The sequence below is a fragment of the Marmota monax genome, unplaced genomic scaffold (assembly GCF_021218885.2).
Source record: "Marmota monax isolate L192 unplaced genomic scaffold, Marmota_monax_Labrador192_F-V1.1 WCK01_AAM20220418_F8-fsc00051, whole genome shotgun sequence".
In the NCBI taxonomy this organism is placed as follows: domain Eukaryota; kingdom Metazoa; phylum Chordata; class Mammalia; order Rodentia; family Sciuridae; genus Marmota; species Marmota monax.
In genome coordinates, this window is record NW_026695202.1 from 9,427,857 (window position 1) to 9,446,636 (window position 18,780).

At 64.0% G+C, this 18,780-nt stretch overlaps 1 protein-coding gene across 3 annotated transcripts in view; it reads right to left on the minus strand.

Annotated features, from left to right (window-relative positions):
- Tmprss6 (transmembrane serine protease 6) overlaps positions 1-18,546 on the minus strand; it is a 33,132-nt gene extending 14,586 nt beyond the window's left edge. Inside the window, exons 1-11 of one of the 3 annotated variants that reach the window (XM_058574154.1) lie at positions 18,324-18,546; positions 15,363-15,458; positions 14,089-14,285; positions 10,033-10,166; positions 9,432-9,499; positions 8,863-9,041; positions 8,606-8,647; positions 5,273-5,477; positions 2,688-2,824; positions 1,411-1,523; positions 990-1,099 (exon numbers count right to left, since the gene is read on the minus strand). In XM_058574154.1, coding sequence (XP_058430137.1) covers positions 990-1,099; positions 1,411-1,523; positions 2,688-2,824; positions 5,273-5,477; positions 8,606-8,647; positions 8,863-9,041; positions 9,432-9,499; positions 10,033-10,166; positions 14,089-14,284 — 1,184 coding nt within the window. In that variant the 5' untranslated portion in view covers position 14,285; positions 15,363-15,458; positions 18,324-18,546. The remainder of the gene's footprint in view (positions 1-989; positions 1,100-1,410; positions 1,524-2,687; positions 2,825-5,272; positions 5,478-8,605; positions 8,648-8,862; positions 9,042-9,431; positions 9,500-10,032; positions 10,167-14,088; positions 14,286-15,362; positions 15,459-18,323) is intronic. The other 2 variants (XM_046429287.2, XM_058574155.1) reach the window with 2 other exon arrangements.
- Positions 18,547-18,780: the final 234 nt, after the last annotated feature.

The following is an 18,780-nucleotide window of genomic DNA, read 5'->3' on the forward strand; positions in this document are numbered from 1 at the left end:
AAGCATCCAGGGCTCTGCAAAGGCTGCTTCAAGGTCCCTCCTTCCTCCCGGACCTTTTCTCTCCAACAGAGGAGCCGGGGAGGGCCTCCTTCCCTCCAGTGGGCTCCCTCCCCTCCTGGCCCTTCCCCCAGCCTGGACCTTGCTTCCCTCCCTGGACAGGATGTTCCCCATGGCCATGTTTAGACGCTGAGTCCCCACCCTCTGGATTGTCCCTTTGGAGTTCCTGTTCCCTCCTCTCCCAGATGAAGGGGAACGTTCTTGGGCTCCCTGCCTCCCATCGCCTGCCCCACCCACCCTCAGGACCAGCAGGGGCCCTGGGTGGCTACCCCAGGGAGCACTGACCTGTCATTCTGCTAAACCCCAGCCACTCTGACGCTGGTGTCACCCCTCTCTTAGCCAGATCCCTCTGTCAACTGTCACCTCCCCAGGGGGGCTGGCTGCTTCCTTACTAAAAGAGGGGCCGAGGGTGGAAGCAAAGAACAGGTGTCTTGCAGGGGACCCACGAGTTGAGGGCGTCCCTGAGTGACCCGGGTCTCTCTGGGAGCAGTCATACCAGAGATAGTGTCTGTCTTTGGCTGTGCATGAGGTGCCTCGCAGGCACTTGTGTGGGTCTAGGGGCCCCTGAGTGCCTGGGGTCCTGTCTCCCGCCTCATCCCAGCGATGAACTCAAGGTGCCTGACACAGGACTACAGCACCCGCGGAAATGCACCCTGCGGCTTCTGAGGACAAGTATGTGACTCAGACCCTGCAGCAGGAGAGGTGGGGGCCGGGGCGGGGCTGGGGCGGGGCGTGTCTGGGGCGGGGCCTGGTAGGGCCAGGGCGGGGCCGGGGCGGGGCCAGGGAGGGGCGGGGCGGGACAAGGTCCAGAAGCAGCTCTGGCCTGCACCAGCTGCAGCCTCCACTGGCTTCCCTCAACTGCCCCTTGAGGCTCGAACTTGGACTCCCAGAGGGGTACCTGGGGGGAGGGGGAGAGTCCTGGGAGGCGGTACCTCCGGTTCTGGATCGTCCACTGGCCCTGGGTACACGGCAGGTCGTACTTCTGCCTCCGAAGCGCGTAGGCATCAAACCAGAGGGCCAGGCCGTAGTCCAGAGAGGGCACCTGGGAGGAAGGAGTGGGTCATCACGCGACCCGTGGGAGGGACCACGCCGGAACCACTAGCTCCCCAGACAGCACTGGGAGAGGGCGGGCCACTGGCAGTCCCAGCCACAGACAGTCACTCAACAGATAGACATCCCGGTGACCATCAGGGAGACCCTGGCTATGCCACACCCCACCCTGGTAGGATTGGTACCCAGACTTCAACCTGTGGGCCTTCAGCAGGACCAGACACTGCCCCTTCCTGTCCTGTGTCCCAGAGGCCTGTGGAGTGCTCTGGACAGAGGGCGGGCGGCAGTGGGGGCAGGGCTCACCGTGATGTGCCAGGAGCAGTGGGTGCTGGGAGAGTAGTAGCTGGGGAAGTAGGGTGTGCTCAGCACGCCCTGCGTGTCCAGACGGCCCTCCAGCGTGACGTTGACCTGGCAGGCTGGGCAGGAAAACAGCTATTAGGCGGAATCCCTGGCCAGGAACCCCTGCACTTCCCATTGGGAGGGGGCAGCTTGCAACCCACACCTAGCCCCCACCCTTGTGCTTACATGAGCCTGAGCCTCAGACTCCTCGTCTGTAAAGCGAGGGCAATCATAGTTCATAGCTCATAGGGCAACTGGGCAGATCACATAGACAGGAAATGCCCAAACAGCCTGGCACGTAGTAAGTGCTCAGTAAACGTTAGTTACTGACATCGGTACCCAGCACTCAACAGTTCACAGAATGTGTTCACGACTGCGCCAGCCTCTCGGTTAGGATGTGAGGGGCACTTTCCCCTCTTCAGAAGTGAGGTCCAGAGGGGCTGGGTGTAGCTCAGTGAGAGATCCTTGCCTAGCAGGCAGGAAGCCCTGCGTTTCATTCCCAGCTTCTCAAAATATGAAGGAAGAGGTTCACAGGAGAGCAGCTACCTGTTGGAGCCCCTCTGTGAGAGGCTGAGGGCCAGGGCTCAGGAGCAGGGCCGAGGGCTCAGCTGCCCTGGCCATCTCTCCTGGGGGCCAGTTTCTAACCCCCCAGTTCCCCCCCACACTGTGCCAGAGGCTCCCAAGAAAACCCAGGCAGCTCTCACACCCCCACAGGGCCAGCTGGGGACCCGGGTCAGTGTCAGAGACCCCGAAGTTGACCAGGAGAGGGGGGGACACTGAGTGGGAAGGAGCACGGCGGGGACAGGTAGGGAGAAGCAGTCATGGGCAAGTGGCCCCCTCTCTGCCGGCCTCCCATCCCCAGCCATGGGAATGGGGCAGTGGGCTCTGCCCGCCAGGGGACAGCCATGGGGTTGGGTGGGGAGGGAGAGCCAGGGCGGGGGGGAGGTGCTGGGGAGGGTCCGTGGGCACCTGGGGCGGCCTGAGCAGTCGCCCTGCTGTGGGCCGGGATGGCCAGGCTCGGCCTTGCTGGAAACAGACCTGGTCCACAGTGAGCAGAGGGCGGAGGGAGCCAGAGAGCAGAGGGCGCTGGGCTGGGGAGGGACGGGCCGTAAAAGAGGGGAAATGAAGGGGGAGAGGAGGTGGGGAGCAGAGGGGCTTCCAGAACCTTCCTCCCCCGACCCAGCCCCACTAAGGTGAAGAGGCCACAGGGAGGGCCCTGGGCTTCTGTCCTGGCCTCTCACCCTGGAAGGCCACTGGCTGCACCGAGAGCAGGAAGGGGTCGTAGTAGCTGTGCAGGCCCTTCTTCCAGACCACCGCCATGATGGCGCCTGACGCCAGGACCTCCAGCACGGGCTCCTGGCGGCTGCAGCCATAGGCCCTGCAGAGAGAAGGGTGGCCATGGCGGGCCAGGGTCGAGGGCACGGGGGCCAGGGGGCCTGCAGGCGGCTGCTGGAGGCTAGAGGAGGGTGCACAGGGGTCTGGGCAGTGGTTCCAGGCCCAGGTTGTGATCGCTGCTGTGTGCACATGGTCAGGTGCCTGTCCCTCTCTGGGCTCGGGGGGCTGACCAGAGGCCCTGCAAGTCAGGCCAGTGTCTGGGGTAAGAGAGGCAGGGGTTCCCCAGACGATGCTTACGGCTCCTCCCTGAGAGCACCCCAGGTCCAGCAGCCCGGGCCACCGCCTCGGAATCCCCGTGATACCCGGGTGAGACTGACAGCGGCCAGCGGGCACCTGAGACCCCCCCACACCCTGCCTCCTGGCCTTGCTCTGGGCCGGGCAGGAGGTGAGTGTGTGTTCCGGGGATTCTGGGGCACCTCAGGCGTCCCCCAGAGCCTGCTGCCTGAAGACTCGGGCAGATCACGGCGTCTTAGAGTCACAGCTTCAGAAGCCTAGAATGTCAGCCCTGACGGTGCTTTGGGGGCTGCCGGGGCCACTGCCTGCTTCCAGAGGGGAACTGAGGCCCCACTGCGATGGCAGGGACAGGCAGGCCCTCGGCATAGCTGTGACAGCGGGCCCTTCCCAGGAAGTTCCTGCCCCCATCACGCCCTTCTCAGACAGGGGTGTCCCCAGCTCACCAGCCTCTAGAGTCCTCGCTACCCCATGGACCAAGTCCCGGGAAGCTGATCACTTGCCTCCCGATGTCCCCCCAGGCACTGGCTCATGCCTACTGTGTGCAAGGTACTGACTGCATGCCTACTGTGTGCAGCCACATGGCCTCGTGGAGATGGGGCGTGGTCCGGGCGTGGCAGCTCCTGGGAAGGGAGTCTGCCAAGTGGCCAGCACGGGCAGCTCCAGCCTGCAGCTGGCCGGGGGCAGGAGGAATGAGCCCAGGCCGTCCGCCCAGTGAGCCCAGGGCCCAGGGGGTGGGTTCCCCTGGCCCTGCCGCGGCTCTTGCAGGGGACGGGCAGCTCCTCCCTGCCCCCTTCCTGGGTGGTGGCCTTTTGTGCCTCCCTGTCCCCGCCCACCCACCTTTCATGGCCAGGGTTACTTGACTAACTTTCAGCCTCTTATAAATAAACCATGAAAGTCAGAAACAAGCCTGTGGTCAAACTGGAGGAGTCCCACCCGCCATCTGTCACCACCAAGGTCCCCCCGCCCCGACCCCCAGCTCAGCCCTGGGGTGGAAGATTGAGGACCCGGGTCACTTAGATCTTCCTCCAGGATCCAAGATGGGGACAGGGCTGAGCGGCAGCCAGGCCTCCTCCCCAGCAGCCGCCTGGGGGAGGGGGACACCCAGAGAACACAAGGGGAAGCCCATGATCCCCACCCTGGACCTGGAAGTCAGATGGTGTCTGGCTCCTCTGCGCTCCCCAGAGCCATGCAGGAACCAGCCCACGCACACCCAGATTGAGGTCACCACTGCAGGCGCAGGAGGGTGCAGCTGGAGACTCAGCGGCCCTGGGGAGGGGCGGGGCCCGGCTCACCTAAGGCCTGCCCTAGAGCTGAGCACCAGGTCCCTCATCCGCCGAGAAGCTGGCGCTGCCCGGGAGACACAGAAACGGCCCCAGCCTGGGTCTGGCACAACTCAGTGGCCCAGCTGCCCAGCCAGTGACCCACCTCCTGCAGAGCCTCGTACACCCACACACCCCTGTTCTCCTGGCGGTGGTCGCCAGACCCCTGGAGGCCAAGGCCACTTCCAGTCCTCCTCCCTGCACTAGCCCTGCCCTCTGCTGTGCCCATGTCCTAAGACCTCTGCTCAAGAACTTGCAGTAGCTCCTACTTATCAAATATTAAAGTCCAGACTGGTCTGGGACTCAGTGACCTTAACAGGTGGGTCCCCCCAGACTGCCAGACTGTATAGAACGTAATCTCTAATAATATAATATCACTACTGGAATAGACCATGCAGAACGTGATGATGGCGTGCATTTGGGGGGCACTGGCTGTGTGAGGATCAGATTGTCTGATTTAAATTCTCATAAACACTCTGAAAGATAAGCATGTTTGTACTCTCTTTTTACAGGTGAGACAACTGAGTCTCAGAGAGGCAACTTAACTTGCCTTAGGGCACACAGCAAGGAAACAGCAGAGTGGGGGTGTTGGAAGTCCAGGCTGCTGCCAGACTGAAATCTTCTAACAAGCCATGTGGCCTTTCAGAGCGGACCTTAGGGGTCACCTAGAACAACTGTTTTGTTACATATGGGGAAACTGAGGCTCTGGGAGGGGGAGGGGACTGCCCACTGCCTCTCCTTCCTCCCCACCCCTGCGTCTAGTCTTGCTTTCCCAAGGTCACAGCAGCCCCTGACTCAGCTGAGCCTGACCCTTGACCTTTACACACACACACACACACACCCACACACACCACCCCCACCCCCACCCCGGGACTCACGAGGTGATGAGCCTCTTCTCCAGGGGCCCAGGCGCGTCGTACATGGCCAGCCTGTCGCGGCACTCAGGCAGGGTCCACTCGAGCCGCAGTTTGAGCATGAGGTCCTCGGGGCCCTGCAGGTGCCACAGGCAGCTGGAGGCCAGGTGGTCGGGCCCCTTCAGCCGCAGGGCCTGGCCCCGGCCCACGTAGCTGTAGCGGTAACAACCTGGAGGGGGAGAGGGGAGAGCCCTGGCCCCTGTCAGCCAGGAGGCCCCCAGCGGCCTGGGGTGGGGAGGAGCTGGGTGGGCTGGCCTGGCCGGCCAGTCCCTGTGCCTGGCTCCTGCCGCTCCCCTCTGCAGTCCCCCCACTGCCTCCCCGTCACCGTCCTTCACGCGGCCTGCTGGGCTGCCGGCCAGGGGAGGGCAGCTCCTGCCACATCAGCTCACGGAGCCCTAGGTCTGGGGTCCTCTGCTCACTGCCCAAGTCCCTGGGCCTCCGTGTCGCCATCGGGAGACAGAGGACAATGCCGCCTGCAGGGACTTCCCGGGCTCAAGAGGATGTTGGGCGCCATGCACACAGTAGGTGCCCAATAAAGGCAGATGGGTGTGGGGGAGGGGAGGAGGTGGTGGTGAGGAGAAGTCCTATGACCTGTCGCCCTCAGGTGCCCCCACTTGACGCCTCCGCCCCCGTCACCCTGTCTTCCTGCGCCCACTCGCCCACCCCAGGGCCTCTTGGCTGACATTTCTTCCACGAGCTCAGCCTGGGGAGCAACAGTCCTCGGCCCTCTGCCTCCCCAGCTGGCGCAAGGCCCCTGGCGGCTCCTAGACTCTGTGCCCTTTAAGTCCTGCTCCCACCGGATGCTTTGCTCTTGCTATTTTAATAATTCCTTTTATTTTAAGGCTAATAATTCAGTGTGCCCTGAACCGAGCACGGAGTACAGTGCCAGGGTGAGCGCGCCAGGCAGTGTGTGCTGGCACGCGGGCACCTGGGCACGTGGGCACCTGGACACGCAGGACGCAGGGCCCAGAGCAGAGACTCGAGGCCGGGCCAGGCCGGGACGGTGGGCCTTGTCGTTCATATCGTTCTTCTCTCCAGTCCCTCCACCCGCTTTCCCCAACCGACGCCCACAGACAGCTACCCTGGGGGTCACCCCAAGTGCACGGAGCAACAGAGGGGCTTGCTGTCTGTGACCTTAAAAAGAGGTCACTTTAAACAGACAACTGACGGAAACCTCAGGTTTCCCCTTGCGAAAGCCGGGCCCTGAGAAGGCCAAGGTTTCTCTGAAGCCCTTTAGAGAGGAGGTTTCTTCTAGACCACAGGCTGCGAGCCCGAGCCCTGGGGACGGGCAGCCTCGGGCCGTCCACCTGCTTCTAGGTTTGCACAGTCTCCAGTGTATCTCGGGGTGCAGGGCCCCCCACGAGCATCGGCACCCCGGGGCTGCTCATTGTGACACACCTTCCTGAGCTGCGGACAAGACCTGTGGGCGCCACCCAGGAGGGCCCGCAGGGGTTCCAGAGAGCCCAGAGTTTGAGAACCACTGGCGTGGAGTTGTAAAAGCATCCTTTTCCTGACCAGAAATTAAGTCACCAAACACAGAAATAAAGCAAAAGGACTATTGGACTGAGAGTCACCTGAGAGCACGCTAGAGCAGAGCTTCTGAAGTGGAGCCCTGGGTCCCTCTGGGGTCAAGGTCAAAGCCCTTTTTGGAATAACTCTAGGGGAAGGGGTTGCTGGTGTCCTCTGCAGTGGAGGCTGCCAGGGTCGCGGGGTCCTGAACATCACAGTGGAGCATCCCAGGCGAACACCGGGCAGCCTTCCCCTAGTGGACACCCACCGGGAGGCCACAAGAGTCCCCTGGGTCACTCTCCCAGTTACATTCACTTGGGGGAAAATAGTTATCTTTTATAAAAAATATTCAGTTGATATCAATGGCTTTTGTATATAATACATTTAAGATGAAGTGACAAACTGTTTAATAATTTGTCACCCACAACCCATGTAAATGTAAGCCCTTTGCAGTCCCCAATAATTTCTAAAAGCATCAAGGAGTCCTGAGAGCAAAGGCTTGGCCGGCGCGGCCCTGGGTGGGGGACCGTGGAGGCCAGAGAGTGAGCCCAGAGGCTGCTCCGCAGGTACTTCCAGGACAAGAAAAGAAGCAAGTTCCTGCAGGAAACAAATCCTTCCCCACCCTCGGGCCACACTCCAGGTGGCAGCAGGCCATGGCGGGGAGCAGGTGGGGCCCGCCCACCCGGTCCAATGGCATGTGCCGGGAGGGGCGGCCCGACCTCCCAGGACTGTGAGGACCCAGTCCCAGCCCCCGTGAGGTTGCAGGACGACCCTGGAAGGCTGATAGGCTACAAATGATTTGGGTTCCGCCAAAGCACTCAACCCAGAGGTGACCGTTCTACTGCCTGGTGGATGGCAACCGGCTTGGTCTAACCTGGTGACCCCAGGCCAGAATTCCAGCTTTTCACAGATGATGGTAGGCAGGTAGGTGGAGAGAGAGGTGGGTAAACAGAGAGGGAGACAGAGATGTGATGGGTGGATGGAGAGAGAGAGGGACGACAGATCACTTTCACTTTCTTGATCCCTTATTAATGAGCCTTATTAATGAGATGCATGCTCACTATGTCTCTGTGTGAGAATCATAATTTAAACTTTCTGAAAATCGTGCTTGGCCTCCAGCCCACCCACTAAGCAGCTGAGCAGCAGGACAAGGGAGGGTCAGGGAAGGTGTGACTGGGATTTCAGGGGCTGAGGCGTGCACCTCGACGTCCGAGCTGGTGGAAACTCTGGACAGTGGAGGAGGAATCTGAGAATTCAGGGTACGGTGACCCAGGTAGTGCATTGCACGACCCCAGGAGCAACCAGTCCACGGACAACAGTGGGGACAGTGCCCCAGCCCTGTGCCACAGGGTGGCCCAGCTGGCACGGGGCTTCTCAGGACTGGGCAGGAAGACTGGGGGAGAGAGACAGGCGACTGTGACATCGCAGCACCAGGCAGGACGGGAGGGGAGGGTGACCCAGCAGAACCGTTGCCTCCAGAAGACCAAGTTTAGCCCCACGCCCCTGCCCTGGCACAGCCGCCTCCTGGGAACACGGCCGGTGGGTCCAACTCCGGGACAGAGAAGCAGAGTCACGCACTCTGGCCCCCCTGCAGGCAGCTGTGGCACTGCCCACACGCCCGGAGCCCCCTCCCCACAGGCCACGCGGGGACCCTCCCTCCCCCCACGGCACCCTGGGTGGCCAGGCCAGGGCTCCCTGCACCCACGAGAGAAGCCATGTGCCCAGCACTGGACCAAGAAAAACCGAGTCCCCAGGAGAGCAGGAGGGACCGACGGGCAGAGGCCGTACCGAGCGTGGCGTTCAGGGCGACCACGTCTTTCACGCTGGCTTCTGTTAAAGGAAATGGACAGTCAGCAGGGGGGGAGTGAAGCACAGCGCGGCGGGTTCAGGACCAGCCTGGGGACGACAGCTGGTGCCTCTGCTGAGTGTCCTCAGTGCCCCACCCGCCCGCTGTCCTGGCTCCCAGGTCCCCCGGGGGCCCGGCCAACAGCAGCCCAGCCCCAGCGGGGCCCCGCCTGGACCCCCGTCTCCCCTGCCCTACTGACCCAGGATGACCAGGCCCTCGGGGTCCACCTCGTACTCCGCCCTGTAGGGGGCCAGCGCCGAGCCATTGGAGAGCAGCTCCTCCACCAGCAGTGCCCGCACCACCTCGGGGCTCAGGGACGGCCGGCGGCGCTCGGGGACTTGGAGGATGAACCAGAAGAAGCAGGTGAGGGGTCCCTCCCTAGGAGAGGCGGGCGTGAGAGGCGGGTCTGGCCCCAGCCCCCTGCGCCAGCGGTGGCCCAGGGACCCCGAGCGCCCGCTACCTCCCGATCTTGCCTGGGAGCCACCTACCTGCCAGTGAGGGAGGTCCTGGGCCACCACCCCCCGGCAGGCGAGGACACGGGCGGGGGCTGAGCTGCATGGCACAGACCAGGGGCAGGCAGCAGCCCCGGACGGAGCCAGGTGGGCAGGGCTGGGGTCATGCGCTGGGGGAAGGGGGGTCGCGAGCAGGGGGCCGGGTTCCCGCTCGGGGCCTTGGTGTCCCCATTAAAGGCATGAGAAACCCGGGGTGCTCCTGCCCATTCTTTGGGTCTGAGGTCCCGGCAGGGGCTGCGGGGCGGAGGCCACTCACCCAAAGGAGTAGACGGAGCTGGCGTTGTAGTAGGCGCCCAGCTGGGTGCTGGTGATGAGCTCCGTGAGCTGTGGGGAGACACAGCCTGGGCACCCCTTCTCCTCCCAGCCCTGCTTCCTGGGGGCCTCCGGGAGGGACTTTGCTGTGATCACACAGCGGCCAGGGCCCTGCCCGGGCACCACCTCACCACGCTCCACCTGCTGCCCTCCCCACGCCCGGCTGTCACCCCACCTGCACGGAGGGACCCTCTGCCCCTCTGCAAGCCACCCCTCCACACTGAAAAGCCCCCTCGGCTCCTGGGCCCTCCCACCAGGGATGATGGGACGTGGTGTGAGCAGCCTGGGGACTGTCTCCACCAGGCCAAGGACGCTGGGACTCCCTCGTCCCGTCCAGCTGTCCTGGCTGAGGCAGGCACACTCCGTGAGAGCCACCGACCCTGGGAAGAGGCCCAGTCGGGGTCCAGTCCTCGGGCATTTGACCCGGGAGCCACTAACTCGCCCGTCTGCAGCGGGTCCCTCACAGGCCGGGGCTGTGCCCTGAGTGGTCCGCCAGCCGGCCAGGCCCCGCCGCCCGCGCCCACAGCCCCCGCGGCCCTCCCTACCATCCTCTGGGCTCTGGCGGTCTCACTGCGGAAGACGCTGGACTCCCTGCGGGCGAGGTCCTGGGAGAAGTGGCGATTGAGCACGCGGAAGCTGCCCGAGTACACCTGGCTGACCGTCACCTCCGCCCGGTACCCTGCCCGGGGAAGCCAGCAGCGTGACCTCGGAGGCCTGTCCTCCCACCCCTGCCTTCCGACCCTCCGCCCAGCCCCGGGGTCCTGGGCTCGGTCTGAGATGTCGTCAGCATCATCAGTGTGGCCTTTATCACTGTCATCCCGGTCCTCCAGAGCTTATCTGATGACAAACTAGCTCCCAGGTGCCAGGGAGGACAAGGCCCACAGACGGATGCTGTCCCAAAGGCTCCCCATGACAGGATGACCCAGGGACTGACCCTGGACAGCGAGAAGGCCAGGAAACCCTCCTGGGCAAGAGGTCAAGGTCATGTTTAGCGCCCCTGGGCATCCTCCGTGCACCAGCTGTCCTGGATTCCGCAGGTCTGTGCTAAGCCCCCACCTCCTGGGCCCTCGGGGAACCCAGACGGGCGCACCTCCCCTGACTGACAGCTCTGGGAAAGACAGACACGGCCCCAGGACCGCCCAGCAGGCAGGAGCCGCCCAAAACGGTGTCCCACCAATAGGCACAAGGTGCGGCCTGGGCAACGTGACACAGGGCCACAGTGACCCTCTGGCTGAGCTGTGAGGACTGGGTAACGTGAACTGGGAAGAAGTACAGCGTGGCGGGGGCGGGGTCACAGCATGTGCAAAGGCCCTAAGGCAGAGGGTCCCGGTAAGGGCCAGGCTCAGAGCCCTTTTGGCTGAGCAGTTGCGGGGAGATCAGCAGGAGGCTGCGCCGTCAGCGGGCAGGCTGGAGTCAGCCCACAAACAGAGGAAACCATGAAAGCCTTCAATCAAGGTGACGACAGCAAGTTTCCATTTTGCACAGACTGTTTTGACTGGTGTCGGGTGCGGTTCACAGCCCTGGTCTGTACTCCTGTTCATTGGCTCAACAAATATTTACTGAGAACCTACTAGAAACTGGCCTAAAGCACTTGTGAATATGTCACTATAACAATTAACAAAACAATGAAGGACACATCCTGCCCCTAAGAAGGAGTCACCTGGCAATGAGGACAATGAGCCACCTAGAACACTCGGGGGCTGGTGTTGCAATGCAGAGACCAGGGGAGACGCTGGCAGGGTGGGCCAGGATGCACCTATGTGCCCAGAGCAGCCCAGAGAGGGGCCAGCAGGTGCAAAGGCCCCGAGGCAGGAGCTTCCCAGGGACTGAGGGCGGGGCAGGAGGTGAGCTGGGGAGAGGAGAGGCACCGAGGGCTTGCAAGCCCGGGAGGATTGGGTTTGACTCTGAGTACGGCGGGGGCCGTGGCGGGTGAAGTGGAGAAGTGAGGTGATTTGATTTGCCATCTGCAATGGTCCCTCTGCTTTGCTGTTGGGAGGGGCTCTGTGGAGTGGCCGGCCAAGCAGGGAGACCCCAGGAGGCCGCTCAGAGGGCCCAGGAGGGAGTCCTCCAGGTGAGGGCATCTGGACCCCTCTGTGGTGGTGGAGAGTGGGATATGGGCTGGCTGGGGGCTTGTTTTGGGGCTTGTCCGGTTTCTGGGACATTGGTGCTGGGGGGGGCAAGGGGAGAGTCAGAACCTGGCAGGTGGACGCGGACCAGGTTGGGGGAATGTGTGCATTCTGCAGTGAGGGGCTGCGAGGCCCCTGGACCTCCAGGAGGAGGTGAGGACCCCCGTAAGAGTCAAGCCCAAAGGAGACCTGCACAGGCAAATGGGGGTCACTGTTAAGAAGGACATTTACGTTCAGGACAGGGGGCGAGAGTGGGAAAAGTGGGTGAGGGTGGGAGGAGAGGCCCCAGAGCAGAGGACCCAGAGAGGAGGGGGCTGAGGGGAAGGAACCGGGTCCAGAGGAGGGCATGAGCCTTGGGCACAGCAACGCACACCGAGGACCGAGACCTGGACCCTGGATTTAGCAACTCTTTAGACCCATTTCTGCACATAATAGGTGCTCAGTAAACGTTCCCGGAGTCCCTGCATAGGGGTATAAACCAGGGCACCGAGGCCACACTCTGTCAGGGACAGTGGTTGGAGCTGGGGAGGGTGGAGCCAGATAGAGGGGAGTGGAGCCCGGGGCCCCGCAGCAGCCCCTCCCAGGACTTTGCCGTAATGAGGTTGGAGGGAGTGGAGAAATGGGGTGGGGGCTCTGGTGGACCTCCTCTGGGGCCACTGTGTGGGCTCAGGGGCCCCTAGGAGAGCTGTCCTTGGACAGGGCAGGGAGGGTTGGCCTCTGGGTGCAGGGCCAGGAGGAGGCAGAGCACCTGCAGCCAGAGGGCCACCGTCACCTGAGGGCTTCCTTTCTGGGGGTTTGTGCTCCCACCAAAGCGGCGGCCGGTGGGCAGTTGGGGCCGGTGTCTGGGGAGAGGGCGTGGGCTGCCCTGAGAGGGAGAGGCTGGGGAATGGGCTGGTGCTCTGAGAGCCAGGCGACCCGGGGGGCAGCGGGGAGCCCGGGAGCCAGCTCTGCCTCCCCTGGCTCAGAGCTGGTCCTGCTCTGTGTCCCTGGCCACTGGCCACTTCCAGATGTCAGGGCACCACCGTGACCCACCTCCCTGGCTGGTGCCCTGTCTGTGGGGCCGCCGGTCCAGGGGGAGGAGCACCCCAACGGCTCCTGCACCCTAATCCCCGAGGGGGCGGCCCTCCCACTCCACCTCTCAGCCCTGGGTCCTCCCGGCCAGCACCAGGGGCTGGAGGAGTGGGCTCCTCTGCACAGAGGACGACTGGCAGGTGAGCTCCTGTCCCCAGCCCGGGGCTCCGGTTTACCCCAAGGACTAATTACCCGCCGCCCAAGAGGCCTCCCAGCCCTGGGCTCTGTGGGGCGCTGGCTTCCTGCCCCCCCTGAGGCTCCCTCCTGCTGCTCAGCTCTGAGCAGAATCTATGAGTCAGACCCAGGGACGCAGGGCCCCCGGGAGCTGGTTCCAGACCACCGTCACCCAGGCCTCGCTGAGCGGGGCCCAGGTATACCCATCTCCCCGACGGCTGCTCCAAAGTGGGCCCAGTTCCTCTCAATGGGCCTGAAATTCCACCCTGGGATGGAGCCACACCATGCGACCTCTGCGGACTGTGTCATGGTCACTCAGGCAGGCCAGGCTGACCCCTCTAGGGCTTCTGGGCCCCCCAGCTTCCGCTACCCTGGCACACGCTGCCTGCACTGTCCTATCGGCTCCACAGCATGATCACCAGAGCTGTCCCCAGAAGCTGGCCCCTAGTCCCCACGAGGGAGGCGCCCTCCCTGAGTGGGTAGATGGGGGGACGCGTCTCCTGCGCGTCCCGGGGTTGCCCAGCGGCTCGACTGCAGCGAACCGGCTTCTTCCTGCCATCAAGAGCTGGAAGCTGATTCGATCCCCACCAGTTTCAGGGAAAGACCCGGAGGATGCTCAGGGGCACCGTGTGGTGGTGGAGGGTGGAGAGCTGCACCCAGAGCAGGGCCCCAGGCTCCTGGGGGGACGACTGAGGGCCACGCTGTCAGGCAGGGATGAGGATGGCGTCCCCAACCTGGCCTCTCTGCTGCCCCCTCACTGCACCCACACGCTGGGGCCTGGAGACCCAGAGGTCACAGAACCATGGTCCCCTCCCTGAAGGACACCATGGCCGGGCTCAAGTGAGCAGAGGCACTAATTGGTGGCAGCCACCACAAGCCCCTCTGGGCCTCCTGCACTGGGAGTCCGGCCGGCTGCCAGGCTCAGGGCCACCCAGGAGGCCAGGGCAAGGGAAGGCGTGTTTACAGCCAGGTCTGCGGGTTCCCAAGGACCGGGAGCTGGGGAGCCCCCTTCCCCGGCTGGTAGGAGGGGGCTGCAGACCCAGCCCCAGGACCAGCCAAGGGCCGGCCGGCAGGACCCCCGTGCAGGACTCAGGGGACCCAGAGAGAAATGCCTGCCCAAGGTCACACAGGGAGTGGCACTGCTGAGCCTGGAGCCCTGGTCTGTCCTGCGGTCTCCCCGGCCACCCCGCGTCCTCCCGGGTGTGCCGCCCACGGGGCCCACGCCGTTACCTAGGAAATACCAGAGCATCACCCCCACGGAGGCCAGTGCCACCAGGGCCAGCCACAGGGGCGCCAGGCGGAGGGAGTCCCGGACCTTCCTCTTGGAGTCCTCAGGGCCCTGGAATGTCCCCTCTGGCTCCGCGTCCTCACCGTCACCTCCATCGCCCTGGCCGCCCGCTGCCTGGGGGGCCTCGGCCACCGGCATCCTGAGGGGACAGAGCAGAGCTGGACACAGACTGGCATTCTCCAGGGAGCCCCAGCAGGGCGGTGCCCCTGCCTCCTGAGCGGAAGGGAAATGACCCCAGGTTTCCCTGTGACCGTCACCCAAGGTGGGTGCTGAGCAGCTCGGGGGAGGAAGGCGAGCCTCAGAGGACCAGTGGCACAGCTGGACTGGGCCTGGCCTAGCCACCCTTGCAACCCACCGCGTCCCGATGGTCGGAGGTGGAAGTGTCAGTGCCCCAGAGGGGAACCCACGCGCTCCCTGCCTCCTGGTCCTGCGGCAGAGCTCCCCGAAACCCCCGTGCAGTGGGGTCCCCGGAGCCCGAGCCAGCGCTGTGCTGGACGGGGACCCACCTCCTCCAGGGAGCACCATCTCTGTCCCCTCACTCCCAGCCTCGGGGCCGAGGAAGGGAACAAAAGCTAGAACCCATCGAGTGTCCACAGGAGACATTGCCCGTCACCTCACTTAATCCTGGGGTCACCTTGGATATGGGACCGTGGTCCCGGTGTGCTCTCCCCCCACCAGGCCCACTCTGCATGGGCCTCTCACATAGGTTTCTCATTTAAACCTCCAAATGACACTCAATATTCTGCACCCATTGTACAGATGAGGAAACTGACACCCAGTGTCACCCGTCAACAATTCAGTCCAGGGTTTTCTCATTGTGATTTGAATATCTGACATTTGGAAAAAAAAGCCCAGAGAGGCTGAGCCCATGGCCCAAAGTCACACAGCAGGCAAGCAGGGGTTGAGCCTAGGTGTCCACTGCTCCGCTCCTTTCCCTACTCTGTAAATGAGCTGTTAATCAACGAATCATGATCAACAATGGTGTGTCGCCCCTCGGTGCCCCAGGCTGCGGCTCTATCTAGCTTCAGATGCTCCAAAGCAAAGTGCTGACTGTTTGGCTTCTCAGGCAGGTTTTCCTGTGGTCCAGCGAAGACCCTTGGCCGTCTATCAGTGCCAGACCCTGGAGCGTGGGTCTCCTCTTAGGGCCCCATAAATGCCACTGTGACTTTCAAATGCGCCCTCAGAATCAGCGTTGGCAGAGGCTGCGTGGACTCACCCACGTTCCCGTCACCTCCCGCCGGTCAGCAGCGGCCTCCTGGAGAGGCCCAGAGGTCTCCCTGCCGCTCAGCCTGTCCTCCAGCGCATCCTGCACCTTGTCACCAGACAAGGTGACAATCACTCGCCTGCTCAGACCCTTGCATGGCCCCCAACCTCCTACAATCCACCCCCTCGCTGGGACGTCCAGGGCCCGCTGGGCCTGGTTCCTGCCCTCCTCTCTCACGGCCCAAACGCCCACCTTATGCGTCACCTCTCAGGCCGTGGAGTCTGGCTTAGTGCCACCACTCCCCGTGCTGGACCTTGGGGAGCCCTTCCTGGGTCACCCACTGGCCATGTCCCAGGGCTCCGGGGCCCTGGCTCCCTCAGGCATCCCCTCCCTGGGCAGCCCTGGATCAGACCAACAGCCTGCGAGGCTTGGGCCGGCCCCGTCCCTGGGAAGGAAAGCAGGGACAGGTGGGGGTAGCTCCTCAGAGAGAAAGGCAGGGCCTAGGTCACGGTCACCGCGGGGGAACCCACACAGGGCCTGCCTCCGAGTGGAGGATGGACAGAAGGAAGAATGGACGGAGCAGCCCAGCGCCGGGCGCACCCCTGCACCTCACTGCGCCAGGAACAGGCAGGGGCAGCTCCGAGCCAGGCCTGGGGACAGGCTGGTCTGCGCAGCCCTCGATTCAGTCCTGGTCACTTGGGTTTTACTGAGCACCTGCTTGGAGCCAGACTGTGCTGGGCACCAGGGGCTCATGGTGAACAGGGAGACCCCATCCCCATGCTCCAGGGGTGACGGCCATTTGGGAGGGTGACCACACAGTCCCCCACTGTCACACAGCAGCACCCCGCAGTTCCCAGGGGCCACGCACCAGCAGAGTCCATGGCTCACCTTTCCAAATGCCCCCAGAACCCTCTGACACCTCATGGACCATCCAAACCACTAGGCTTGGACCATGTCACCCCGGTCACCTCATCTGTCACTATGACTCCTACAGCAGCCAGTTACCTGACCACAAATTCACACAAACCGCCAAAGTGTCTTCCCCACACACCCAAGCTCACGAGCCTCACGTCCCCCACCCGCCCAGAGCACGTTCTGCGGGGGCCCTGCCTGTCCTCCCTCCTCTTCCCACAGCAGCGGCCGCAGCCACCCCGGCCCCAGGCCTGGCCCCCGCCATCTCCTCTCCCCTCAGCCTGCCCGGGGCCGCGACTCTCCCTCCTCAGGTCTTTGCTCAAGGCCACCTCTCCAGGGCCACCGTCCCTGCCCACTCCCTTCTCTCACTGACTCTTACAGCACTTGAGACCTGAATCGCGGGTGGGCTCTGTGTCCCGTGTCCCATCCCGGCTGCAGGCTTCGTAAGAGCAGGGCTTTGGTCCAGCTGCACGGCCCGTCCCATGCAGGACTGGGCAGGGAGCGGACACTCAATGTGGGTGTTTGGTTTTGCTCTGCAGCCCTGGGGACAGCACCCAGGGCCTCGTGCATGCTAGGCAGACGCCCCATCACTAAGCCATGCCCCAAACCCTTTTTTGTTTTAGTCTTGCTAAGTTGCTGAGGCTGGCCTCAAACTTGCAATCCTCCTACCTCAGCCTCCCACGTCATGCGCCAACACACCCAGCCTCAGTTGTTTTCGAAGGAGTGAAGGTGGGATCCCAGTTCCCTCCCACACAGCCCCCAGGTGCCGTGTGGCCAGCCCACTCCTCCCTCCTCCTTGTTCCCTGCCACCTTCCCATCCCCATGACATCAGCCTTATCTTGTTTATGAATTGTATTAATGGACGAGGAGGGGCGAGCCCTGGGCAGGACCAGGGGTGGCTCTGCAGCCCCCGAACTTCTCTGCTGCTGAGCTGCCCTCTCCCTCCACCTTCCGCCTGCGCCCCCACCTGCTGACCCGGCCGCCTCTCCTCCTGGCCGCTCCCCCAGGTATCACAAGAGGGGAACCACCTCTTCCCTGCACAGTCACCCGATGGGCACCTCTTTCCCCTGACACTGGAAGGAGGGACCGGATCCTGGTTGCCATGGCAACCTTCTCCCTGCAGGAGCACCTGGACCCGGGCTCCGCTCCTCCCTCTCTCCTCCCTCCTGACCAGGAGAAGGCCCACTGTCTGCCCACTGGACACCGTGCCCACTGGGGGGGGGGCAGCGCCTCCCCCAGCAGGCGGGGCTGACCTGGATCGACCCCCACCTGCGAGCCAACTGCACACCAGCAGTGTGTCACCCGGCACACTCTATTCCAGCTCTGTGGTCTGCTGTCGCTACTTGATGGCTGGGGACACCAAGGCACAGGAGTGGACTCACCAGCCAGGGCAGCACAGAGAAGGGCCCAGCGGGCGCTCTGCCCTGCATCCAGGAGGCGTGGTCGGGGCCACGGGGCCTGGAGGAAACCCCTGCGGGAGCTCCTGTGCTGCGTGCAGGGCACAGACTGCCACGCTGCCACGCGTCAGCCGCCCACACCCACACGGGCACAGTGGAGGCACGCGGGCCACACCTGTCCACGGCACGCAGACTGAGACACACAGCCTGGCCTCTCGCACGCAGTGGATGAGGTCAGCTTGGAGCCGTGCAGGGCCTGGACTGTGCTCAGCCACAGGGGCAGCAGGGCTCTGGATATGGGTGACACTCAGGAAAGCCCCAGGGCAGCCGGACGTGGAGTGGGCAGCGTGTGCAGACGGCAGGGTGGGGAGAGTGGGCACCCGAGAAGTCAGGCCTCTCCCTGCCCCTGCCCACCTGGTCCGGGCCAGCCAGCCCTGGGGCCTGCACGGCCCTGAGGCTTCCGCCCGCCGGGCTCACTTCCCGGGCTGCCCAGCTCCGAGCACCCCTGGCCTCTGCTCGCAGGTCGCCGCAGCCCGGAGGCCCTGCAGGCCCAGCCTCGGAGCAGAGCCCTGGCTCCAGCCCCGGGAAGCTGGTTGTGGCTCTCGGGGGGCCCCTGCTCCCCAGGCCATTCATGAATCCTGGCTCCCAGCCCGAGGCCCCTTACCTTCAGGCGGGGCAGGTGGGTGCTGGGCCCGCACTCAGGCCGCAGGCTCCTCTGTTTGTCCAGGCCAAGGTCTCTCCTCCCCCTCCTGGCCAGCCTGGGGTGGATCAATGGCCCCGAGCCATGGCTGGGGTGCCTGGCCCTTGTCCCCTGTGGCCTGTGGCCCCAGGCTCCATAGGGCTCCTGCTGGTGTAGGACAGCGCCGTGACTGCGCACAGGTGATCAGGCAGCAGGCTGGAGACACACCGCCCACCCCGCCGCCCAGGCCCGCCCCCAGGCGCCTGGAGGCTGGCAGGCAGGTGCAGGAGACCGAGCTCTCCCCGGGGACCGTTGCCTGGTGACACTCCTCCCTGACTGCAGCCCTGTCCCCAAGAGCAAGAATGGGGGTGGGGGCTGAGGACTGGGGGCTGTGCAGAGACCCAGGCAGGGAGGCACAGGAGTTCATACCAGTCCACTCACC